The following is a 27,962-nucleotide window of genomic DNA, read 5'->3' as shown; positions in this document are numbered from 1 at the left end:
TAGTTTTCATACGTAGAACATTATAACTAAGATAAGAACCATCTTATCTATCTAACAGGCCTGCTCCTGGAAGGAGTGAAAACTGGTTCTATGTCTTGAGATGGTTAGCATGGTTACATTGTTAGCATGTAAAGCGTAAAGATGCGTAAAGACAAACCACTGGCCCTCTGCTAGATTTGAAGTAGATTTCTAACCAGAAGGTCATTTTATTTTAGCTCTACATCTGTGTGTATCCCACAGGTTAAAATTGGCTAGCTGGCTAATATATTCTTCCCATGTTGCCATCTGAAAAAACAGAGGTGATTTTTTTGACGTGCGACAAATTTTGCAGCAGTGAATTTTCTCAGAAGTTACGCAAAACAATTATGCAAAGGTGAAATGCGGAAATTCGCTGCAAATCTATGCCTGGTGAAAAAATTTGCTCATCACTAATTAAGAATTCTACTGCTTCAATAAGCTTTTTTACAGGAACAAAGGTTTACCTGCAATTTGCTCAGGCTTTCTGAATAATGTGTTTCCAGTTAACAGATACATTGTAATAATACATCCTTGATAGTAAACTGTAAGGATATTAGAAGTTATTGAGGGGTTCTATGACTATATAGACATGCAACGTTGAGCTGACTTCTGTTATTATGAATATATAGATATATAATTATATTATAATAATATATAACAAGTTTCAAGCTTTATTGTCATATACAAATAACAATGAAGCATCATTACCGTAATGAAATTTTTTTGAGAGTTCAGAGCTTAATACATAAAAACTCACCCACATTCTATTCATTCCTATGGAATTTTAAGAAGTGTATTTATCAATGAGTGAAAGTTAGAACTCACTTTTTGATAATTACACTTCTGAAACCACCATAGAAATGAATTGAACGTGAGTGAGTTTTTATGTATTAAGCTCTAAACTCACATCTTGATAAATATGACCCTTAAGGTATGGAGATCCAAATTATTATCTAGATAATGGGTCGTATTCCGGTAATATATAATTCTTATTATGACACAAATGGCATCACTAAACAACATTTAAAAGTGATGCCATTTGCAGTGCTACTGCTGCACTCATAAATGTATAAGACAAACCTAGCAGACTTGTTGCCCATACATTTATACAATGACCCACAATAGTATAGCAAGATGACCTCACAATTCACCTATTACAATTTAAGGGTAACACATCACAACAATCACCCAACTTTATAGCAAGAACCAACTAGAAGCATGGTCACACATTAATATACACATGAATTGTATATAACCTTGTACATGTGTGACTGGACAGGAACCATACTGTAGGTGTATGTGAGAGATGTCCTAGCATAGCCATTGTTTACTTATGAAAAGGTAGATATACCATATCTGTTTAATATGCACATTACACAGGACAAACCATGTAGGCAGTGAATTGTGCTGGAGTCTGAACTTTCAGAAGGAGCCAGCGCTACACATTAGAACTGGTTTTAGATAAACTATTGTTTCACCTACTCCTATGTAACTGGAGTCCCAAGCCGGACTTGGATTTCTTACTATCGAGTGCTATTCTGATATCTACTGGGAGCTGGGAGAGAATCTGTCATGCAAACATTTTGCAAAATGCTGCTACCATGTGACTTTTTTGATGTGCACAACTTTTTTGATGCAATTGCAACTTATTTGATGTGACTGTGACTTTTTTTTACATAAATGCAACTTTTTTAAGCAACTGTGACTTATTTGACACAACCATGAACTTTTCTCACTCTAAATTTTGGACGCAGTTTAGCAAAAAAAAATTCACAAATGCCAAAATGTGGGATTTGCAGCGAATACATACCTGCAGAAAAATTCTGCTTGTCACTATTGCTGCACTTCCAGTTCTTATGATTGATAGTTTGGAAAAACTGCAGCTGAGATAATTCTTAATTTTTTGGAAATAAAAGAATTTAGGGTGCTGCTTTGGCAGCCCCCTTTTCTCACAAATTTTCAACACAATTTTGTATGATACAGTCATCTTTGCAAAACTAACAATAAGATATGATTTTACTTCATTTGCATTTTATAAAGATACTGATAGAGCATACTATGGTGAAAAATTTGATGGAACTCAAATATACTTTTCTCTTTGAAGTGAATAACATTCCAACTGGGCCATTGTACAAGGCACTGAATCAATAGCTGTTAGCAACTAAAAAATGGATAGTAAAGTAAGAGAGAGATTATAAGAGTTTAAGTAAAGAAAGGATCTCTGTTGGGTAAGATGTGCTTATGCATTATGTGTTTTTCCTAGTTTTTCTCCATTTAAAATAGCTAAATATGCCAGCCACAATGAAGAGACAGCTAGAAAGAAAGCTTATTAGTTTCCTTGAAGAGAAATGTTTCAAAAGATCAGTCTACTGGAACTTGCAAGAAAATCTGAAGGAGGGGTGCTTCACTTGAAAACTCGTCAAGGCATGCATTAGAAGACATTAGAAGACAATGCAATTGACTTATTTCTGTTCTAAACTTCACAGTATGTGATTTATGCAAATTAACTTTCTCTTCAGAAATACTTTCCCACTTAAATTGTTCTCAGGGACAAAGTTAATGCTTGTCAACAGCAAGGATGGTGGTTCTGGTTTACTCCCTATGCTCTTTCCTTCTTTCTCTTTTCCATACCAATTGTCTAATTTTATGCATGTTTTCAAGTTCTATTCTTCTTTTCTCGACCCTCCTCTTATAGCTGCTTTATTCCATTCTCCTTTTCTTCCCCTTTCATCTTTCCTTCCTCATTATACTTGTTTCTGCTCCTTATTATTTAATCCTTCCCCTATCTTTTCATCTATCTCACTGACCTATTTACATGACCTACTACATGGTTTTGTGTTCTCTACATTTCTCCCTCTTACTTTTTGAGCTCCCCTTTCCCCCGACCCATTTCTGCTGTTTTACTTTACTTTTTCAACGTTTTGTGATTGACCCTATATTTCTTTCTGTGCATTTTACTCACTCTTTATTTTGCTTCCTCCTTTGCTCACTATTCCTTTTATCTAGACAGTGTGGTTGGTAAAGGATTGTCAGGAGAAATTTCAACAATTAATTTATAACTGGTGAGGGTCAGTGTACGTTAATGTAATCTTAATAAGGTCTACTTATCATAATCAGTCAAGTGGTTACTATGCATTGGAAATGCTAAACAATACAATTAACAGTTTCTTGTTATCTTGTACTTTGTGTTTATTTCAAGTCACTTTTCTCTGTATTCATATAAGTTTCAGACCCATAAGTAATTTAATATTTTCCAAATCTGTATACTTTGTGACTAGTGATGAGCAAATCTGTTCCGAAAAATTCGCGAATCTTTAAAAAGATCCGCGAAACGGCGAAAAATTTGCGAAACAGCGAAAATGTTGTGCGACAAAAAAAATTTGTCGCCCGCGGCTATTATTTTGTCGCGCAGCTATTGTTTCATCGCCCGCGAAACAATCCGCCAAGGGCGAAACGCGGAAATTCGCCGCGAATCCATGCCTGGCGAAACATTTCGCCCATCACTATTTGTGACGTTAGGGCTCATTTAGTAAAGTGCACAAAATAAGTGCAGCTCAGCATGTTTTTACCCACAATCCAACCATTTTTGGAATGTTGCACATTGTCTTTCTTATTTGAAGATTTGTTGCACATCTCTGCATGCTATTACAGTTTTCTTATTTTCTTACACTTCCTCTAATCTGGTATAGTACAAGTGGTTTGGATGGACGTTGGTTGGTTCAAAGTTATTTGAAAGTTTTGTAATGGATCACATTATATGGTAAATACGGTATATAATTCTTGTTATTGCCACTTGCACATGGATATAATGCTGGCTAAAGGACAGTGCACAGGGAGTGGTTGTTATTATAGTACCTGTAGTAGGGTTGGTGGTGTGCTGCAGGTTTCTGTATTGGGTCCACTTTTCATTCAGTTTGTTCATTAATGATTTGGTATAGTGTGTAACAGTATTGATGTCAAAAACTATGCATGCCAATTAATTCTATGCAGAATGTGGCATCTTTACAGGGGTAAATCTAGACAAACAGGCAATCATGGCAGCTAAGTGGCACATGAGATTTGATGCATTTGGTATATAAAAATACACAAATTATGGAATTACGTTGGGCAAATCCTTGGTGGATAATGACTTGAGAGTACTTGTGGATAATAAACTTAGTTATAGCAGCAATGCGAATCAACATTAGAGATGCCAGTGCATCATTGAATAAGTATTCAGTATAACAAAAATGTATGCATTGGAGACCTCTGAGCACCCAGATGCTTAAATATGATTGAAAGCAAAATATGAATACATAGTTTATTATGTTAGAAGCCCTTAAGGCTTTAACAGATCGATAAAGTTGTAATAAAAGTTTATCCTAACATCTATGAAAAGGTTTATCCATGATCAATAATTGTAATAAAATTGCAGTCACTTCTCAGAAAATACCTTATATCAGTTGGGAAAATGTTTCTCTTCTTTTTGCTTTTCCAGAAACACACTGATGAACATTTTTACAATATACAATATACTTTCTGAATACAAGTTAATAAAAATATGTTTTGTTTTACCCAGGTACCTATGTCACAAAGCTTACAGCAACAGATGCAGATGATCCTGTTTATGGAAACAGTGCCAAGTTGGTATACAGCATTTTGGAAGGCCAGCCTTATTTTTCTATTGAGCCTCACACAGGTGGGTTATTTAAAAATAACTTTTTTATATTTCTGCCTGTAATTTCAAATTATTTTTGACTGACCATACAAATAAAAAACTTCTGCTGCTGGTACTATTATTATAGTTGTTATTTGTAGTATTAATAATATTACAGGTACAAGATTGGCTTTTACAGAAGAGCTGACAACAGGCAATGCCTTTCCCTACAGAGTACTGTTTAAATATTTCTCTGTAATAAGGTGACAATAGCCTGTAAATGTACCCATAATAAATAATCCTTTATTTAGAAATCCCAGACCCTAAATTTACCAGATAATCTATGCAAACACATTATAATCATCTTCATCATCTTTGTTACTATTCCAATTATAACCATCATCAAAGAAACATTTTAAACTAAAATTGTGTCTTTTCTTCATTGGGTCATTTTCTACATGCTGGTTGTGACCAACAGACCACGACTAAACCTAGGTTGATAAACCCTGTTTAAATTACGATGTTGATCAATGTGAATGAAATACTATGCTCAGAAAATAAATATAAATAGTGATACAAAATGTAACTGAGATGTTATCTTAAATATATCATAAATTATATTTTTGCTTAGGTCTGAAATATAAGCTAGATGTTTAAATACACCATGTGTAATTAATACAATAATTGTTAAATAACAGATCATCATTAATGAATTATTGATCCCATTTTATAAGAACATCCTGTTTCTGTTTACTGCATTGCCATCCATTCAGTCAAAATATAGAGTATGTGTGCAAAATAACATGAAACTCAACACTTTTCCTTTTAGATTCATTTTACAAATAGCCCAGCATCTTCATATATTTATCACCAATTAAAGACAGTTGAAATAATTGCTCTATATTGCAGCACCAATAAAACATCTGCATAGGGAGAGTGATAATTATTGAGTAATCAATAGCAGAGAACTAAAAAGAGTATAAACAATGTTTAGATGTGCACTAATTCTATAATGATCTCTATTATATCATTCCCAAGGTCTGTAAAAGTTTTAACAGCTTTAAAAAAATATTGCTTAGCACATTTGAAAGTTTTATTTAGCATTTATTTCAGCATTTCCACACAATGAAAAGGATAAAAGGACAAAAAATATTTAACTTAAAGAGTCCTATAGGCTATCACATAACAGACAGTATAATATATATAATGCCTAATACTGCAGAGAAACAAAAGTCCTTTTTCACAAGCTTAGTAGCTTATAAATACAGTGCAAGTAGACTAAATTAACATTAATACTTATTACATTTAGCAGTCAGTTACTTTATCAAGAATGTCCTCCAGGATAAGTAATTTCTTTCAATTAAGGTACAGAATTGAAACCAAGTATGTGTTAAATGTCTACAGAAATACATTGCGTGACTTTGAAAAATAATAACTGGGATGGCAAGAATGTTGCATGGAAGAGTCAGTTACCTCCTATTCTCATTTTTAAAGTACATTGATGAATGCTTTCCACAAGTTAACCTAACATTGGCAAAAAAAATAAATAAAAAGATTTCTTGCTTTACAGTTGGAAGAAACATTTTTCTAGGAGTCAAGTTATCAAAATCTCCATGAAAAAAAGATACCATTACTGTAGTGTGAGATATGTTATCTTTTCATATTACTTGTTCTTGCTTCTAAGATGCATTATACTTAGCTGACATCTGAACTATGATTGCTGATATCCTTTAGTAATATCTGAAAGAATTTAAAATTATGATATGCTTGGCACTGACTTGCCGAAGGGCTCTCTTTACTTAATATTTAGGTGAAACAGATTTAGCCATGGTAATAAATAATATGTCCTAGTACTGTTTAGACAGTTAGAGAACAAATCTCACTTTTTGCTTATTAGGCAAGTACAACAGAGAGAGAATAAAATATGTAAGTGCATGAAAATGTAAGTGCATATACTGTACACACATAGGCATTACACCAGATCAATATGCATTCTTGCCTTTAGTCCACCTTGTCTTCCTCATATAAACAAAGATTATGGAAATTTTTTCTTGTTTTTTTTCCTTGGTACTGTTGTATTCTAAGCAAACCCCCTTGCACACATGCACTCGTAAGTACGACAATCACATGTTTTATTAAAGTACTGGAACACTCCATCATCCATTTACATGATTAGGGTTAAAGAAAGCAATTGCCAACTGCAAAAAGAGAAATTGAACACCATAAGCAGATCACATCTAATAAAATGTATCATTAAATTTTATATTAAGTAAACAAAAAGCTACATGTGCTGGGTGGTTTTCCTGTTGAGATCTAAGATTGTGAAGATCATAGTAAGAATAAGTGTAAGATACGCTAATTTTGAGGTGGTTTTGTTGAGAGTACACTGGGACTAGCATATACTGAAAAACGTACTGTAATAAATATCAAGCATAAAATATTAAGTCCAAAATCATATCAGGGCCCATATCATGTGGCCCACATAATGCTTTGCTATTTAGTTTAGTGCTGTTATATTAGTAAATATGTGGCTACCATGGGTTTCTGCAAGTAGAGAAGTTACTACCTATGTTAGATTAGGGCTTAGACCAAAATATGTAGGGCCTTTCATGTTAATTGGGAAACAAAAATCCCAAATTTTTGTAACTTTATAGAATATTTCAATGACATTAAAAGTTACACTTTGATAGACTCTAAGTGCATTTCATAGGGTGTGTTTTTCATCTCTTTTTGCAGTTGGTAGTTGATACACACATCACATGAGAGCATCACCTGATTGGGGGAGGTGCAGGGTATACCAACTTTACCCTTCTCTAAGGTAGGAAATCCAACAGACATATATCATATGTAAAGTTAGCATTTATTTTAACTACCTGATTATAGATTACACCCACTCGAAACTACTTTTACTTTGATCAGTATTGATCAGTAATGTAATGGAGAACATATATAATGTATACTAAAAATACTCTATGGTTATTTCGAAAACAGGCTTATTATAACAATTAAGCCTAACATATCATTTAGGGGCACATTTACTAAGATATTTTGAGAAAAGGTAATTTTTTTTCTATTCGAGGTTCACAAATTGGTTTTCACCAGTTCTCGATTTTTATCATATTGTTTCTTGAAAAATTTCCCAGAGTTTTCTGGGAATTTTCTCCAAAAAAATGTATATACAGGTATAGGACCCATTATCCAGAATGCTCGGGACCAAGGGTATTCCGGATAAGGGGTCTTTCCGTAATTTGGATCTCAACACCTTAAGTCTTCTAAAAAATCAATAAAACATTAATTAAACCCAATAGGATTGTTTTGCATCCAATAAGGATTATTTATATCTTAGTTGGGATCAATTCCAAGGTACCATTTTATTACTACAGAGAAAAAGGAAATCAGTTTTACAATTCTGAATTATTTGATTATAATGGAGTCTATGGGAGACGGGCTTTCCGTAATTCGGAGCTTTCTGGATAACGGGTTTCCGGATAAGGGGTCCGATACCTGTATATATATATTTTTTTTTTTAAAAATCAGCAGATTTGATCTGTCAAGTACCATTGAATGCTATGGAAGCCTTAAATACTAGAAATGTTCGAGTTTAACTTGAAAATGGTAAAAAAGTGCATATTCATTGTCAACCTGTCCTTTTGCTACACACTTTTAAGTTTAGCATGTGAATGTTTTCTACACACTTTCAAGAAGAAGTTAATCCCATTATTGTTTTCTATTTCACCCACTTTCAAGGGGAAGTTATCCTCATCATTGTTTTTTATTTCACATACTTTCAAAGGGAAGTTAATCCCATTATTGTTTTCCATTTCACACATTTTCAATGGGAAATTAATCCCATCATTGTTTTTTTTATTTCACTCAGTTTTCAAATAAAATGTAAACACATTACATTACAACTATGTAATCTACATTATCTTGAACTGCATGAAGGTAAATAAACAGTTAAGTAATGGACTGCCAAATGCTCATGATGGTTTACATTATTATATTTTGTTGCATTGTTAGCTTTGATAAGCATTCTATATAATAAATCTATATTAGGAGAAAGTTTGTGTGGAATTTATGCGGGTCATTTATTTATATTCAAATTTGATTTTTTTTCGCAATTCATATTTTTTTGCACAAAAACTCTCAAATTCAGATTATGGTTTCCAAAACTTAAATGTTCAATATTTATTAAGCAAAATTTAAAAAGCTTGAATGTAAAACTTCTTGCCATCTGAAAGCTTACAAATTCATGTAGAAGTCAAATTTCAGTTTTTCTGATTTTTTTAGACCTATTGAAAATGATAGAATACTAATTTGAATCATTCAAGGTTTCTTTTTACAATTTAATTAGATGAGGTTTTGTATATTTTTAATAAATCAACAAACATTTGAGATGGTATAATTTCAAGTTTATGTGAATTGAAAAAAAAAAATCACAAATTCAAAAACTGATAAGCCTTAACTGATGTCCCCAGATACGGTTTTGAGGCAAAAATCACAGCTCTCCCTGTGTTAAAGTCTAGTGACTTGACCAATGAGCCATTCCTTTACTAAATGCTCTCCTCAACATTTACTAAATTCTCTCCCAGGTTATGGTGAAAGTTCACAGTCTACATATACAGTATATGAATATTATTAGCAAGGCCAACGTTGAAGTTGGTTGGCAAGATTCAAAACCTGCCAGTGATTCCCATGTATATAAAATACAGAGAAACTCTTATTTTTGGGGTTGTACTATTACAATCCTAGGCACTTCATAACAGTTGTCCTAACTTTTAAAAAAAAATGTATAGGTAACAACAAAAACAATATTAGTAGTGATGAGTGAATTTTTTCGGCAGGCATGGTTTTGCAGCGAATTTCTGATTTTTGCCATTGGTGAATTGTTTTGTTTTTGTTTCTGCGGAAATTCGCCACGGGAAAATTCATCGCGCATCAAAGATAGGCGCAGTCGCAACAAAAAAAAAGACGCAGAACAAACGTGCTTTGCGGTTTTTTTTTTGTCCTTTCTCTAATTTTCTAAGTTTCACACAGTTTTCTGCGAAGCAAAATGGGACAGATTCGCTCATCACTAAATATTAGATATTAGGTTAGATAAAAATTAATATTAGACTGAATACTCATATAAAATGGATGCATTTGTAACTGTCCTTTGACAGGAGAATGTTTTTTGATGCTGTAATTATGAAACCTTAGAGATGAATCTGAAGGTATATTATAAAAACATGATCTTATAAAGAAACTATGTGAAAAGCCATTGAACGCAGGACAAATGAACACTGTCAATTCAAATAACACCTGTGTTGTGTATCATTTTCCTAAACACTGAAGTGTGAAAAAGTTGCTCTAGATTGCATGAACTGGTATAACATTCATATAATGGTATAAAGTTGGTATAAAAGGTCATTAATATAAGAATATATTATAATTTTTTTCTACAATAATTTTTCTGTTCTAGCCATTATTAAGACTGCACTTTCTAATATGGATAGAGAAGCCAGAGAAGAATATCTTGTGGTCATTCAAGCTAAGGACATGGGTGGACACATGGGCGGGCTGTCTGGAACTACAACAGTCACGGTTACATTAACTGATGTCAATGACAATCCTCCCAAATTTGCAATGAGTAAGTAATGTTGTTCTTTTGATTTAATATTACTATATATTCAGAAATAAGATATTTGTATTACAGAATGGCACCATGCATTAAAATTATATATATAATTATATATAATCAATTTTCAAGACTACCAGCATACACATACACACATATTCAAACTCGGCTGCGTGAGCAAATTCAATCATATATATAGTATTTTTGCCTATATTTTTGTTTACTTTTACCAAACCATGTTGTTGTGGTTGTGCGTAAATGAACTGTTTGAAAAAAAGAATAGAAATACAGTAAGATTGCAGAAAAGCAGCAAAGTATTATAACTGCAGTACTAGTTACTTATAAGGGGCGAATCCCTTACACTGACATTTCCACTAACTACAAATTACATCTAAAAAAGAAAATCTTTTGTAAACCAATATCTTTTGTTGGTTTTGCAAAACAAACTCTGTGCAAATAGGAATATACTATTAATAATGTGTTATAATGAAAATATGAATGTTAAGAGTTTAAATTGGTACTTTGGTTTGTCATGACAATAGCCAGAATGTAGTTACAATGGCATAGTAATCAAAGGCAGTTTTATATACATAGTTACATAGGATTGAAAAAAGGCCAGAGTCTGTCAAGTTCAACCCTTCCAAGTAAACGCAGCACACACAACCTATACTTACCAATCTATACTATCACATACATAAACTATATATATATATATATATATATATATACAATCAGTAATACTAACTGTAGATATTAGTATCAGAATAACCTTGGATACTATGCTTGTTCAAGAACTCATCCAGGCCCCTCTTAAAGGCATTAAGGGAATCTGCCATTACCACATCACTAGAAAGGGCATTCCACAACCTCACTGCCCTCACTGTGAAAAACCACCTACTCTCCTTCAAATGGAAGCTCAGTTCCTCTCATCTAAAAGGGTGGCCTTTGGTGCGTTGATCACTTTTTTGGGAAAACTTTTGTTAGAAAAGGATCTGAAAACAAGGGAAGATGGTGCCTTTGAACTCACTGCACAACTCTACAGTTTTATTTCAGGGAAAAATGTGAAATGAATAGATGCTGAGAGAAGGGAGATTGAAGAGGGGCAGTGGAGGGAGTTGAGCGTGATAGGGTTTAGTTCTCCTTTAACATTAATTTATTTACCTCTAGAGCTGTCTGTCTGTCTGTCTATTTTAAACTAAGAATCACTGTTAGAGGTTAATTTCTGTGAAATTTCTCACCTCAAGAGTAATTATTGGCATGGTAAATGTTCTGTTCTTACTAACCTAGAATAGAGTGTCATATTGTTTGTGGCCAGAGGTGAGTTCAGTACAAATGCAAACCTGCAATGCAAGAACTGAAATACAAACAAGCAAAAAAAAGAAAAATAAATCCAATACTGTACCTCCATAAATGTGTTTATCATGTGTTATAATAAAAAAAAAGAATATTTGTCAATACTGATGTAATGAGCTGCTTGGCATTCCATATCTGCTCAGTAACATAAAACCTATTTGAATATTTTGTAGTCCTTATTAAAAATGCTTTCATTTTGTAGATATTTTTGGTTGGTATGTTGTTCACATGCCAGTGGTTGGGCATCACTTCCATATATTATAGGTTATAATTGTAAATTGTTTAATTGTGAAAAAATCTACAGCTGTACATACTCAGTTACTACAAATATACAAACTACTGAAATAATGAGCATTTTCTGTTGTATGTTGTTGTTCTTAAGCCTACAAGTACAAAAGTCAGCATTTTGATCCCCCAAAGGTAGCCATTAAAGTATCCTGTAAAAATGCAAAGATTTCTCCCTGAGACTTAGTGCGGTGAATGTTGTTTTTAAATACATTAGAATCACATAGTTTGTACAGTCAAGCTGTGCTAGAATGCCATGATCATTTATTTTATGGAAGAGGAAAGATCCAGACACTTTAAATATATCTTTAGGGTAAAATAAATCCTATGGAGTCTGTGCAAATAGCTTTTTGCACAACAGATTCAAGATGGATACATTTCCAAATCTAATGTGTTTAAACAGAACATTTTCAACCTTCTTTTATAGACACCAAAAACATAAATATATTTAATATGTTTAATAGAGTATAAATATTTCCCAGTTAATGGTTACATGGTTAGTTGATAAATAATAAAAAAAAAAAATTATGTCCCAAAAGAATTTGATATGGGGATGTTTTAAAAATGTTATTTAGGCCCACAAGAATTTTTATTCTTGTGGGCCTAAATAACATTTTTAAAACATCCCCATATCAAAATCATTTGTTGCTGAAGCTGTTCATTGTTTTCCCACATTGGATAAAAAATCTTATCTTTTTGGCTCTTTTTTTTCCTATATGTCTCCTTGATTAAAAAAAAACTATGAAGTGTTCATTTTCATCAGTGGGTTCTCGATCCTATAAGCAGGGAATTAATAATAAAATAATAAAATGTTTTTTATGCCCCAAAAGAATTTGATATGGGGATGTTTTAAAAATGTTATTTAGGCCCACAAGAATAAAAATTCTTGTGGGCCTAAATAACATTTTTAAAACATCCCCATATCAAATTCTTTTGGGGCATAAAAAACATTTTATTATTTTATTATTAATTCCCTGCTTATAGGATCGAGAACCCACTGATGAAAATGAACACTTCATAGTTTTTTTTTAATCAAGGAGACATATAGGAAAAAAAAGAGCCAAAAAGATAAGATTTTTTATCCAATGTGGGAAAACAATGAACAGCTTCAGCAACAAATGATTAGATCTATCCACAGTATTATGTTTTCGAGATAAAAGATTATTTAAGTAACTACACAATAATAGAACCGACAAAAACTTCTGCTTTGTTTCATGTTTGATTTCTTACATGATCTCTTTTAGGACACATTTGGGTCTTATTTGTCCTAGGATAGCATAGGACATATAGGAATTGTGTTGGGTTGAAAACCCCAACATACTGTTCTTCGACTTATTCTTCCGCTTCTTCTTCTTCTTATTATTATTATTATTCTTAGCGCCTCTCATCTCCTAAACGCAACTCCTCCTACAGTTTTAGGGGTACAACACCCAAACTCTCCACACTTCTAAGCCCTATAGTGGAGCAGGTTGCTTGTGCTTTTCTTAACTGCGGTTCAAGGTTAGAAAAAGTGGGCGGAGCCACCAACAGCCAATTGGATTTTACCTATTGACTTTTATTGATTTAATGCTAGAGTTCTCAAACTATGCACAGTCAGTCACTGGGTGATTACGTATTTTTTTTTTAAGTGGGCAGAGCCACAAACAGCCAATCAGATTTCACCTATTGACTTTCAATGGGGAAATTCCACCTGCTGCCAGTCTCACAGTATTAACCCCAGGGTACCCAAACTTTTCACAGTTGGTCACTAGGGGACTGCAGGTTTAGTTTTGAAAAAGTGGGCGGAGCCACCAACAGCCAATCAGATTTCACCTATTGAATTTTATTGGTTTGATGCCAGGGTTCCCAAACTTTGTACAGTCAGTCACTGGGTGACTTCATAGTCAAGGTTAGAATATGTGGGCGGGGCCCCCAGAATTCATTGTTTTCAGTGGGGAAATTTTAACTACAGCCATTCTCACGTGTTTAATGTCAGGGTCCCCAAACTTTGCACAGTTTGTCACTGGGTGACTATGTACCAAGTTTAGAAATGTGGGCGGGGCCAACAACAGCCAATCAGATTTCACCTATAGACTTCAGATGTTACATTTAAACTGCTGCTATTCTTTAAATATTAATACCAAGGTCCCCAAACTTTGCACAGCTATTCACCAGGTAACTGCAGTTAGAAAAAGTGGGTGGAGCCACCAACAGCCAACCAGATTTTAACTATTGATTTTCAATGGGGAAATTCAACCTTCTGCCATTCTCACAGTATTAACACCAGGGCCACTAGGGGACTAGATTTTTAGGTTTTAAAAAAAGTGGGTGAAGCCACCAACATCAACTTCACCTATTGAATTTTTTTTGTTAAATTTAAAATGCTGCCTTTCTCACACTATGCCAGGGCACACTCACAAATCACCAATCACAATTTACCTATTGACTTTTATTGGTTTAAATTTAAACTGCTGCCGTTCTTTAACTATTAATCCTAGGGTCCCTAAACTTGGCTGAGTTAGTCACTGGGTAACTTCAGTTCCAGGTTAGAAAAAGGGGGCAGAGCCCAACCTCCCATCAGATGTCACTCGTTGACTTTCAGTGGGGAAATTTACATTTCTGCCATTCAGACACTATTAAAACCAGGGTCCCCAAACTTTGCACAGTGGTTTTTACTACATAACTGTGGGTCCAAGGTTAGAAAAAGGAGCCAACAGCAGATCAGATTTCATTCAGTGACTTCACGTTTTTCAACCCACCATGTAGTTTGTTCTCAAACTTCCCTTTCTAGTTAATGTTTAATATTTTAAGTACTTTGTTCAAATCAAGAAACTCGTGATCTGTCATTGAAATACATGTAGCCCAGAAAGACTACATGTGCTTTTACTTTTAACCCCTTTTGCCCATGCACATTGCCCATGCACATTGAAATAATAAATATTTGACACACTAATGTATAATAGCAATATCACTGTTTAATGATTATTCTACTTCTGAAATAACCTTTTCAACCTTATGCTTATCATTTTTAACTGTGTGTAAAATTATTTCCCCGCTTATCTTGAAACTACACATCTTATCTTACAGACAAAAATATTAGTTTGGTGTGAAATCTCTACCTTCTGGTCATAATGAAATTCAAAAAAGACCCCTTTAAAGTGTTTGATGCATCTGTCAAGAAAACAGATCTTCAAATTTGGCTTTTATCTACTAAAGGCCTGTGTCCAAACTATGACCAGAGAAATATTTTGAAAGTTGATCAGTAGTGATGAGTGAATCTGTCCCATTTTGCTTCACCAAAAAAATTGCGAAACTGTAAAAACATTCTCAAAACTGTGATTCTTGCAACTTTATTGACTTTTTTTGATGCAGATCTATGCCTGGCAAAATATTTCGCTCATCGATAGTGATCAGGTAAATATTATTACACTCTAATTGCCTACTCATAAAAAATATATTTGCATTCTAATTTATAATAATAATCCATTACCTAAAATAATGTGATGCATAACAAAAGATGTTGCAAAAGCTTAATGGATAAGACATGATAATTATAATAGGGGTAAATGGAAACAAAAAAGGTTATATTATGCTTTGAAAAGATTCTGTTAATTCCTAAAAGCAATTAAATACTGAGGATACATTAAGACATGTACAAATGAGGAAAGAAGCAAAATAAGCCTGCATCTAGTAAACTAATGATCTCCAGTTCAAAATCTATTTTTCCTGCTAAGGCTCCAATCTATGTCTTGCTGGGCCAGGTTAAAATGGTTCTACTTCCAGCTGAGATATTCTTCAATACTTTCCATTTCTATTCAAGGCACAAAGAAAATAATGAGGATTGATTTTAGAAGAAGGGACATATATTTAAATGCAATATGTGCCTCTTAGCCATGTAACGCCAAAGCACTGCATTTTTCTTTTTGTATTTAACAAGTTTTGCCCTAAACTAATTTCTTTTTGCTTTTGATAGTTTACTTAAGCAATTTTGTTTCAAAGTGAAAATACATCAAATAAAATTTTATACACATTCTATACACCCCCCCCCCTTACTCATAACAAAACACCATACACCAACATACAGGATCAGAACTAGGGTTCTGTCCTGTTTCGCTTTGCTTAAAAATCGGCAAAACTGTAGAAATTTTTTTTTACTCAAATGATTTTTTTTGTATCAGCAACATGTTTGTCTTGGTGACAATTTTGTCGCTGTGAATTGTTTCATGCTGAATTTTTGCCTCCATCTTGCAAAAAACCCCCCACATGCAGAATTAGGCTGCAAATCCATGCCTGGTGAAAAATTCACTCATCACTAAAAATAAATACAGAGAAAAGTCACCAGAAAAAACGTAAGAGTTAAAGCTGGTGAAATTCTATAAAAGTCAGTGGGGATAGTATTTATTTCCTAGTTCTTTAAAATATTTAAGATTTACAGACTATGATTCTTGCTGGCATGCAACATTCTTTACATAAAAGAAACGCAATTTATTAAGGCTGGAGTGAGCAGATATCTAATATAATAGCCAGAACGCTACTTCCTCCTTTAATGCTCTCTAAGCTGTTAGCAGTCAGTGACCAATCAGTGACTTAAGGGGGGCCATTTGGGAAATAACTGTTCAGTTTTTTTTTTGCTTTTGCAGTTTGCTTTTGAATCTGACCTGTGTGCTCACAAACTAACTGAACAGTTATGTCCCATATGGCCCCCCTTAAGTCACTGATTGGTTACTGACTGCTAACAGCTTAGAGAGCTGAAAGGAGGAAGCTGCGTTCTGGCTATTATGTTAGACATCTGCTCACTCCAGCTTTTATAGATTACATTTTTGCCTAGAATTAGAAATATGTTTTATTTTGCACAGTCTGTTGGTTTACTCAGTTTTATTTTTACGCTGAATCATTCCTTTAAAGTATTTTACCCTCTTTGAGTTTTAAGATTGAAGAGGTAAAATTTATTCTATGCTTACAAATGCCACAGAAAAATTCTTTTAGCAATTTTACAATAAATTGTCAGGTTATCTGTAGCAAATTGGACAAACCTATTAAAAGGCTAGGTTCCACTGGGGCTATTTGTATCACTTAGTTTGCAAAACACATTGCAGACATATTTATTAAATCACTGAAAATCTTCTTCAGCTGCATAAACAGTATATATTTATATCATGTACAATACTATAATCTGTTTTTGAGATTTCAAGGATCATGTACAATTTTAACTGCAGCAAATGAAGGGGAAAAAAGCAGTTTAGATATAGGATATCTTATCCAAAACTCAATATCCAGAAAGCTCCAAATCAAAAGAAGGTAATTTCCTATAGAGTTAATTCTTAAGTAACTAATCTACCGTGGGGGAGGGGGGGGGGTCTTTCATTCAACTCCAGTGAGGCATAGAAGAGTAGCAGTGCCATCCTATGCAGCTCCGGATGCATAAGGGCAGTTTTTGGGAAAAAAAATGGTACAGTTCGACAGTCACCCCCATTCAGCAAGTGATACAGTCTGCAAACTAGGCCACCATTGGTCAGTTTATGCAGAAAATCTTAAGTGTGAGAAACTGGCCTTATTTAAGGAGCACATTGCTAGCAGCTGTATCATTCTGCATTTGATGTTGAGGAGAAGCAGGATCCAGAAGAGATGGCAGTTCCACCCTCCCTATTGTTTATGTTATTTATTATGTATTTATTAATGTCTTTATTTTTTGTTTTGAAATTAAAAAAGTATTGTTGTTGTTTTAATTAGTATAAATGGAGTGATTCAGGCTTTTAATGATTACAAATTATTCAGTAGGATGACCCGCTGGGTCTGCATGGGCTGGCTGGTAACTAAAATTGCAGTTGTTTATTGTTAGTTCTCAGATAACATTATAAATAAATTAAACCTTTAAGTTCCACCCCACATAGAATCTACGTTCTGTGGATAAAAGGACTGAAGTGCCACAGAATGTAGATTCAATGTTGTGCTGCACATCCGGGCTTGGAGGAGCAGCTTTTAAAGCCATAGGCAATGAGCAGAGGTGGGCCCAGGGGCCACATAGGAAATGACAGGCATGTGGTTACTACCATGTTAAGCAAGCCTTTGTGGTTTGGTAGTTTGCAGTAAAAATATGTATTTACCCCACATAGTTTGGCAAATCTATGTATTTTAGGCATCAAACTGTTCAGTAGTGATGGGCGAAATGTTTCGCCAGGCATGGATTCGCGGCGAATTTCCACGTTTCGCCATTGGCGGATTGTTTAGCGAAACGGATGAAAAAATTTGCAGCTGAAAAATTTGCCGCACGTTGCGGGCATCAAAAGAATAGCCGCGCGACAAAATGATAGCTGCGGCGACAAAACAGTAGCCGCAGTGACAAAACAGTAGCCACGGGCGACTAAACAATAGCCGCGGGCGGCAATTGTTTTTTGTCACACAACATTTTCGCCGTTTGAAAGATTCGCAAATTTTTCGGCGAAGCGAAACGGAACAGATTCGCTCATCACTACTGTTCAGTAGACATCTGGTGTTCATATTTACAATGTTTTATGTTGATACGTTGTGAAATGTGGGGTATATAATGGGCTAAAATGCAAGCTTTGAGGCAATTTTCAGATAATACATAAAAATTGCTACATTTAACGTAGCTTTGCTGTCTGGTGTTTTTCAATACAAAGACATATTTACCCATTTTACATTTGGCAGAATGTGTATTTTTTTTAAAATATGAGGTTTTCTGGGGTCAACTTACTTATTTTCCACTTTTACCACATACATTTCTACTACCAAAAAATACACCGCCTGATATATATGCCATGAAATATGTATGCACTAACTTCCTTTTGGGGTCTTTAAATTTCAGATACTTTGGTATTCTTATGCACAACAGGGATCAAACTATTCAGTGGTCCCTTGCCTTTCATATTTAGGATGTTTTTTCTTGGTACCTAATGCTATGTGGGAGTTAAGGTGCTTGACAGTGGAAGCTCTGAGGCATTTTTTAGGTATTTCATCAAAACCGACAATTTGGGGAAAGCATTGCAACTCCATATTTTGGAGTAGAACGACATTTAGAATTCATCAGGATGTGTAATTTCCAAAAATATATGGTTTTGGAGGGGTCAATGTACTTTTTTGTGTTTTTACCCCACAAAAATGCAATAAATGTGTTGAATTTTCAGTAGCTGAAGTGATCTTTAGGGCAATTTGTATGCACTAACTTTCTTTTTGGATCTCTAAATGCCAGATACTTTGGTAATTCTATGCACAATGGGCATCAAACTGTTCAGTGGACCCTTTACTTTCACTTTTAGGATATTTTTTCTTAGTACTGTACCTAATGCTATGTGGGAGATAAGATGCTTGAAAGTGGAAGGTTTGAGGCGCTTTTTTAGAATTTTCATAATTTTTTATAGAAATGGGTAAGTTTAGAAAAACATTTTTGTTTGGTACTTAAGAGTATGGTTACCCATTTCAGATTTGGCAGAATGTGTACTTTTCAAAAATATATGGTTTCCTGGGGTAAACCTAATATTCCAGGAATTTTGACTTTGGAATCTAACGTATGCCATATTTTGCTGTAATACTTTGATAATTTACTGCTGGGAGTTTTTGATCTATAGAAGTTAGAAATCTCCATAAAACTATACATATAAGGTATTGGCATGTTTGGGAGACACAAGGCTTTCTGAATCAAAGAAAGAGCACAAAATGTTTACAAACCATCTAGCACTGAAGGGAACTGAAATGTGAAATTCTGCTGGTACTTAAAGGGTTAAACCAGTTATCAATAAACAGACAGAGCCTTTCTCCACCAGGTGTGTGGTCTCATTGTTTATTATTGAGTGGGTGCTGACTACTACTCCCATGTTATTCTTTGCTAATTATTTCTGTACTTGTACCTAACTAAGCTGCCTAAATCCATATTGTTGGCTAAACAATCCTGATGTGTTTATTTAATATTTAAATGTTTTCAGTAGAATTAATGTTTGGTGATCCAAATTATAAAAAGATCCCCCATCAGGGAAACCCTGGATCAAAGTAGTTAATATATTATATATGCATATGTATTGTTATATTAAGCATGATTTTATTTATTATAAATGATTATACCAGTATCATTTAACTAAAGTTTAAACCTCCTTTTATTCTGGCACTTATTTTTTAGTTACATCTGTCAGAAAGGATTTTATGTGTTACGGTTTTATATTTAAGGTTGCTTAGGAACTTTCTCCCATCACTGAGTACATCATTTATGCTTGGATCTTTAAATATATTTGAGCTATATATGGGATGTTAAAAGACTCCCAGCTTTTTTGAATGTAAAAAAGTTAAATAATTATGTCATTAATAGGTGTTTAACATTGGTCTTGGACATTTTTCACCTTAAAATAGTGGTTATCTTTTACTCCATGGAGGCTATTAGATTTTTATAGGTGAAAGGCAGGATCTGTTCTCTGTGGCTATATGTCACTAAATTGGTCTAGTGGCCTTTACTGTTGGATGGGTTTTGTTCTGCTTTTATGAAGTATTTATTTCTACATGTGGCTTGTTTAGCATTGTCCCTTTTAAGTAAAGATGCTAATTTTATTCCATTTACTATCTTACTTTGTTCTTTTGTTTTTAAATAAGCCTTAAGGACACTGGTGTGTGTGGTCCGGTGTATAATTATATGTCCCTCCATTACTAAAGAGAATGGTGAAAACTTTTACATTGCTGTTATGGACCCTATAAAGTCTAATTTAGCCTTTCCTCTATCTATGGACCCGTTCACCACCATTGCATCATATGTATTCTGTGTCATAGTTTACAAATCAAGTGCAGCTTCTTCACTGAAAATGTATCAGACTGGTGGAAGCTGCTATTTGTTTTAGAAAAATGGGATGGTGCTGGCGAATGGAGGGGATATATGCAATACAAATGATTTAGTGTGGGTGGGGGAGATGTGCCCAACTTATATACATGGTAGGAAAATGTAGGGTTTACATGCCCTTTAACCCTTTAAGTGCCAGCCGAATTCGTCATTTCGGTTCCCCCCAGTGCCAGACGTTTTTTAAGCATTTTGTACTCATTCACTTTAACAATGTTTTTTGGTAGGAAAACCTCCACGAAACTAGGGAAATTATATATCGTTTTTTTCGTCACTAATTGGGCTTCGACATACATACCAAATTTTATAACTTTTCTGGAGATATGATGTGTATTTTGGGTGAAATATGTAAAAAAAAAATAAAATTATGAAAAATTTCTGTATATTTTGAGGTTTTTTTCCATAGAAAAGTTAATTTTACTCACTTTTTTTTATTGTTTGTAAAAGCCCTGATACTCCCAATTCCAACGATACCAAATATGTGGTGGTACCCCACAGTTCCTGTCCAGAAGTAACCCCCAAACTAAGGCAATACTTAGTACAATATCACACCAGAACAAAGCAGAAAAGCGCTTGTAACAGTTAATGCAGCATAACTTATATGTAAATCTAAAATATCCCCTCATGTTTGGTATCTTTAGAAACTACAGACCTTCAGGTTTCTAGGTGCAATGTAGTTTTCACTCAAAAGCCAAATACCTTTTGTCAGTGCATTGTGAAATTTGGAACTTTTTATGACATTTTTTTTTTTTCTAAAACGTAAACTTGGACGCATGATCAAATGTGGATTTGACAAAAAAAAATCTCATAAAAATTTTCTAACAAAGGCATATTTGAAAGACAAACTTCTCCTGAATAAAATGATGCCCCATATGTATGGGTGCACATAAAGACATGGGCACCAAACACTCCAAAGCAGGGGCAATGCACAAGGGCAATTACAGCTAAAAATGTGGGGGCTGCGCTCTATGTGCACTTCCTGCAGTTTTTTAGTGTTAACCCCCCCTACCTGTGAAATAACCCCCACAAACTATATATTTCTGAAAAGTGCACACCTTCAGCTATTCAGAGACACCACTCTTCTCTTTCTACATGGAAAATTGTGGCCGCAGTCCCTTGCAGAAGTCAGCGCTTTGGTCAGAAATCAAGGAAAAACCAGATAAAAAACCTAGATTTCTCCCCAAAATCTCCATGGCAACTACCAAAAACTTACTAACCATCAATCTGCAAGTTCCCCTGAATAAAACGATACCCCATATGTATGGGTGCACATAAAGACGTGGCCACCAAATGCCCCAAAACAGGGGCAATGCATAAGGGCAATTTCAGTTGAAATTTTGGGGGCTGCGCTCTATGTGCACTACCTGCAGTTTTTCAGTGTTAACCCCCCCTACCTGTGAAATAACCCCCGCAAACTATATATTTCTGAAAAGTGCACACCTTCAGCTATTCAGAGACGCCACTCTCCTCTTTCTACATGGAAAATTGTGGCCGCAGTCCCTTGCAGAAGTTAGCGCTTTGGTCAGAAATCAAGGAAAAACCAGATACAAACCTAGATTTCTCCCCAAAATCTCCATGGCAACTACCAAAAACTTACTAACCATCAATCTGCAAGTTCCCCTGAATAAAACGATACCCCATATGTATGGGTGCACATAAAGACGTGGCCACCAAATGCCCCAAAACAGGGGCAATGCATAAAGGGAATTTCAGTTGAAATTTTGGGGGCTGCGCTCTATGTGCACTACCTGCAGTTTTTCAGTGATAACCCCCCCTACCTGTGAGATACCCCCACAATCTATATATTTACGAAAAGTGCACACCTTCAGCTATTCAGAGACACCACTCTTCTCTTTCTACATGGAAAATTGTGGCCGCAGTCCCTTGCAGAAGTCAGCGCTTTGGTCAGAAATCAAGGAAAAACCAGATAAAAAACCTAGATTTCTCCCCAAAATCTCCATGGCAACTACCAAAAACTTACTAACCATCAATCTGCAAGTTCCCCTGAATAAAACGATACCCCATATGTATGGGTGCACATAAAGACGTGGCCACCAAATGCCCCAAAACAGGGGCAATGCATAAGGGCAATTTCAGTTGAAATTTTGGGGGCTGCGCTCTATGTGCACTACCTGCAGTTTTTCAGTGTTAACCCCCCCTACCTGTGAGATAACCCCCACAATCTATATATTTACGAAAAGTGCAAACCTTCAGCTATTCAGAGACGCCACTCTTCTCTTTCTACATGGAAAATTGTGGCCGCAGTCCCTTGCAGAAGTCAGCGCTTTGGTCAGAAATCAAGGAAAAACTAGATACAAACCTAGATTTCTCCCCAAAATCTCCATGGCAACTACCAAAAACTTACTAACCATCAATCTGCAAGTTCCCCTGAATAAAACGATACCCCATATGTATGGGTGCACATAAAGACGTGGCCACCAAATGCCCCAAAACAGGGGCAATGCATAAGGGCAATTTCAGTTGAAATTTTGGGGGCTGTGCTCTATGTGCACTACCTGCAGTTTTTCAGTGATAACCCCCCCTACCTGTGAGATACCCCCACAATCTATATATTTACGAAAAGTGCACACCTTCAGCTATTCAGAGACACCACTCTTCTCTTTCTACATGGAAAATTGTGGCCGCAGTCCCTTGCAGAAGTCAGCGCTTTGGTCAGAAATCAAGGAAAAACCAGATACAACACTAGATTTTGGTCAGAAATCAAGGAAAAACCAGATAAAAACCTAGATTTCTCCCCAAAATCTCCATGGCAACTACCAAAAACTTACTAAACCTCAATTTGCAAGTTCCCCTGAATAAAACGATACCCCATATGTATGGGTGCACATAAAGACGTGGCCACCAAATGCCCCCAAACAGGGGCAATGCATAAGGGGGGGCTGTGCTCTATCTGCAGTTATTTAGTCTAAACACCCCCATACCTGTGAAATAACCCCCGCAAACTATATATTTCTGAAAAGTGCACACCTTCAGCTATTCAGAGACGCCACTCTCCTCTTTCTACATGGAAAATTGTGGCCGCAGTCCCTTGCAGAAGTTAGCGCTTTGGTCAGAAATCAAGGAAAAACCAGATACAAACCTAGATTTCTCCCCAAAATCTCCATGGCAACTACCAAAAACTTACTAACCATCAATCTGCAAGTTCCCCTGAATAAAACGATACCCCATATGTATGGGTGCACATAAAGACGTGGCCACCAAATGCCCCAAAACAGGGGCAATGCATAAGGGGAATTTCAGTTGAAATTTTGGGGGCTGCGCTCTATGTGCACTACCTGCAGTTTTTCAGTGATAACCCCCCCTACCTGTGAGATACCCCCACAATCTATATATTTACGAAAAGTGCACACCTTCAGCTATTCAGAGACACCACTCTTCTCTTTCTACATGGAAAATTGTGGCCGCAGTCCCTTGCAGAAGTCAGCGCTTTGGTCAGAAATCAAGGAAAAACCAGATACAACACTAGATTTTGGTCAGAAATCAAGGAAAAACCAGATAAAAACCTAGATTTCTCCCCAAAATCTCCATGGCAACTACCAAAAACTTACTAAACCTCAATTTGCAAGTTCCCCTGAATAAAACGATACCCCATATGTATGGGTGCACATAAAGACGTGGCCACCAAATGCCCCCAAACAGGGGCAATGCATAAGGGGGGGCTGTGCTCTATCTGCAGTTATTTAGTCTAAACACCCCCATACCTGTGAAATAACCCCCGCAAACTATATATTTCTGAAAAGTGCACACCTTCAGCTATTCAGAGACGCCACTCTCCTCTTTCTACATGGAAAATTGTGGCCGCAGTCCCTTGCAGAAGTTAGCGCTTTGGTCAGAAATCAAGGAAAAACCAGATACAAACCTAGATTTCTCCCCAAAATATCCATGGCAACTAACAAAAACTTACTAACCATCAATCTGCAAGTTCCCCTGAATAAAACGATACCCCATATGTATGGGTGCACATAAAGACGTGGCCACCAAATGCCCCAAAACAGGGGCAATGCATAAGGGGAATTTCAGTTGAAATTTTGGGGGCTGCGCTCTATGTGCACTACCTGCAGTTTTTCAGTGATAACCCCCCCTACCTGTGAGATACCCCCACAATCTATATATTTACGAAAAGTGCACACCTTCAGCTATTCAGAGACACCACTCTTCTCTTTCTACATGGAAAATTGTGGCCGCAGTCCCTTGCAGAAGTCAGCGCTTTGGTCAGAAATCAAGGAAAAACCAGATACAACACTAGATTTTGGTCAGAAATCAAGGAAAAACCAGATAAAAACCTAGATTTCTCCCCAAAATATCCATGGCAACTACCAAAAACTTACTAAACCTCAATTTGCAAGTTCCCCTGAATAAAACGATACCCCATATGTATGGGTGCACATAAAGACGTGGCCACCAAATGCCCCCAAACAGGGGCAATGCATAAGGGGGGGCTGTGCTCTATCTGCAGTTATTTAGTCTAAACACCCCCATACCTGTGAAATAACCCCCGCAAACTATATATTTCTGAAAAGTGCACACCTTCAGCTATTCAGAGACGCCACTCTCCTCTTTCTACATGGAAAATTGTGGCCGCAGTCCCTTGCAGAAGTTAGCGCTTTGGTCAGAAATCAAGGAAAAACCAGATACAAACCTAGATTTCTCCCCAAAATATCCATGGCAACTAACAAAAACTTACTAACCATCAATCTGCAAGTTCCCCTGAATAAAACGATACCCCATATGTATGGGTGCACATAAAGACGTGGCCACCAAATGCCCCCAAACAGGGGCAATGCATAAGGGGGGGCTGTGCTCTATCTGCAGTTATTTAGTCTAAACACCCCCATACCTGTGAAATAACCCCCGCAAACTATATATTTCTGAAAAGTGCACACCTTCAGCTATTCAGAGACGCCACTCTCCTCTTTCTACATGGAAAATTGTGGCCGCAGTCCCTTGCAGAAGTTAGCGCTTTGGTCAGAAATCAAGGAAAAACCAGATACAAACCTAGATTTCTCCCCAAAATATCCATGGCAACTAACAAAAACTTACTAACCATCAATCTGCAAGTTCCCCTGAATAAAACGATACCCCATATGTATGGGTGCACATAAAGACGTGGCCACCAAATGCCCCCAAACAGGGGCAATGCATAAGGGCAATTTCAGTTGAAATTTTGGGGGCTGCGCTCTATGTGCACTACCTGCAGTTTTTCAGTGTTAACCCCCCCTACCTGTGAGATAACCCCCACAATCTATATATTTACGAAAAGTGCACACCTTCAGCTATTCAGAGACGCCACTCTTCTCTTTCTACATGGAAAATTGTGGCCGTAGTCCCTTGCAGAAGTCAGTGCTTTGGTCAGAAATCAAGGAAAAACCAGATACAAACCTAGATTTTGGTCAGAAATCAAGGAAAAACCAGATAAAAAACCTAGATTTCTCCCCAAAATCTCCATGGCAACTACCAAAAACTTACTAAACCTCAATTTGCAAGTTCCCCTGAATAAAACGATACCCCATATGTATGGGTGCACATAAAGACGTGGCCACCAAATGCCCCCAAACAGGGGCAATGCATAAGGGCAATTTCAGTTGAAATTTTGGGGGCTGCGCTCTATGTGCACTACCTGCAGTTTTTCACTGTTAACCCCCCCTACCTGTGAGATAACCCCCACAATCTATATATTTACGAAAAGTGCACACCTTCAGCTATTCAGAGACGCCACTCTTCTCTTTCTACATGGAAAATTGTGGCCGCAGTCCCTTGCAGAAGTCAGCGCTTTGGTCAGAAATCAAGGAAAAACCAGATACAAACCTAGATTTTGGTCAGAAATCAAGGAAAAACCAGATAAAAAACCTAGATTTCTCCCCAAAATCTCCATGGCAACTACCAAAAACTTACTAACCATCAATCTGCAAGTTCCCCTGAATAAAACGATACCTATGTCTGGTTGCACATAAGTACATGGCCGCCAAACCTGAAAATGCATAATATTGGGGCTGCACTCTATGCACCCCTTTTTTTTGCCTGCACCCGAATGAATGGGATACGCTCGGGTGCAGGCACATGTAGCCGATATACGCATGAAAACGCGTGAGAATGCAAAGTCTCGCGTTTTCATGCGTATATCGGCTACACGTGCCTGCACCCGAGCGTATCCCATTCATTCGGGTGCAGGAACAAGTAGCAGGCGTAGGGCTGAATTTTCGGCAAGCGTTTTTCCACTTGCTGAAAAAATCAGCCCTACGCCTCGTGTGGCATCAGCCTAACCCTTGGCAATAGAAACTACCAGAACAATCTTAGCACCTCTGGACCTTTCTAGAACAACTGAAATCAAATGGAATAAAACCACTAAAAGCAATCAAAGAACAATAGTTGCAATGAAATCGGTAAGAGCCCTGGATCCACCAATGTCACTGCAAAAGCAACCTTTTTGGGGGCACTAAACACACAATAAAGAACAATGCAAAGATAAAACACCGTAAAATCCAATAAAACCACCTAAACCAACAGAAGAACAATAATTGCAATGAAATCGGTGGTCAGAGCCCTGGATCCACCAACGTCACTGCAAATTCAGCACCCAATAGCAATACAAAAAGTTACAGTGCAATAGAATAATTCAAAAACAGAAATCAATTATGAAAATGCCAAAAAAACACTAAAATGCAACCAAATAAATCAGATAATTATAGAGCAAGATCAGAAATAAAGTTTTAGTAAAAAAAAAGACTGCCAAAGAAAGCAAAGACAGAAAGAAAAGAAAAGAAAGAAAGAAAAAAAAAAAAAAAAAGTGTAAGTGTAAGTGTGTGTGTAAGTGTCTGTGTGTGCTTGGGAAAGTTGTAAATCAGTGTGTATGTGTACAAAAGTGTAATAATGACAAAGATAGAAGAAAAAATGCAAAAAAAAAAAAAAAAAATTTTTTAGACAGTTGAGATAGAAATAAGCAAAATAAACAGTGGTAGAGAGTTGTAGTTCAGCTTACCCAAGGCAGGCAGACGATCAGGGGCGATCAGGGGCGATCAATCCAGCAGGAAGGCAGCAGGGGAGCTCCATCTCGTCCGAAGTGCGCAGCAGGAGTGAGGGAGCCGACAGTAGGCGGCGCTATTTAAAGGGACAGCAGTGGACACGTCATCAACGCGTGTCCACTGCTGTCATTGGCTGGAGCGACCGATCGGTGCGGCTCGGGGACCCGGATCGGTGAGTATGTGTATGTTTGCTCGTTGCCT

The 27,962-nt window shown here is 36.2% G+C and overlaps 1 protein-coding gene across 1 annotated transcript in view; it reads left to right on the top strand.

Moving 5' to 3' along the window:
* Positions 1-27,962, top strand: part of cdh8 (cadherin 8) — a 224,035-nt gene that overhangs the window by 123,952 nt on the left and 72,121 nt on the right. The window contains exons 4-5 of the mRNA XM_002935052.4: positions 4,577-4,696; positions 10,116-10,283. Coding sequence (XP_002935098.2) covers positions 4,577-4,696; positions 10,116-10,283 — 288 coding nt within the window. The remainder of the gene's footprint in view (positions 1-4,576; positions 4,697-10,115; positions 10,284-27,962) is intronic.

This window comes from Xenopus tropicalis, chromosome 4, assembly GCF_000004195.4.
Source record: "Xenopus tropicalis strain Nigerian chromosome 4, UCB_Xtro_10.0, whole genome shotgun sequence".
Taxonomy (NCBI): domain Eukaryota; kingdom Metazoa; phylum Chordata; class Amphibia; order Anura; family Pipidae; genus Xenopus; species Xenopus tropicalis.
The sequence above is the reverse complement of the archived record's forward strand: the minus strand, read 5'-3'. Positions and strand labels throughout refer to the sequence as shown.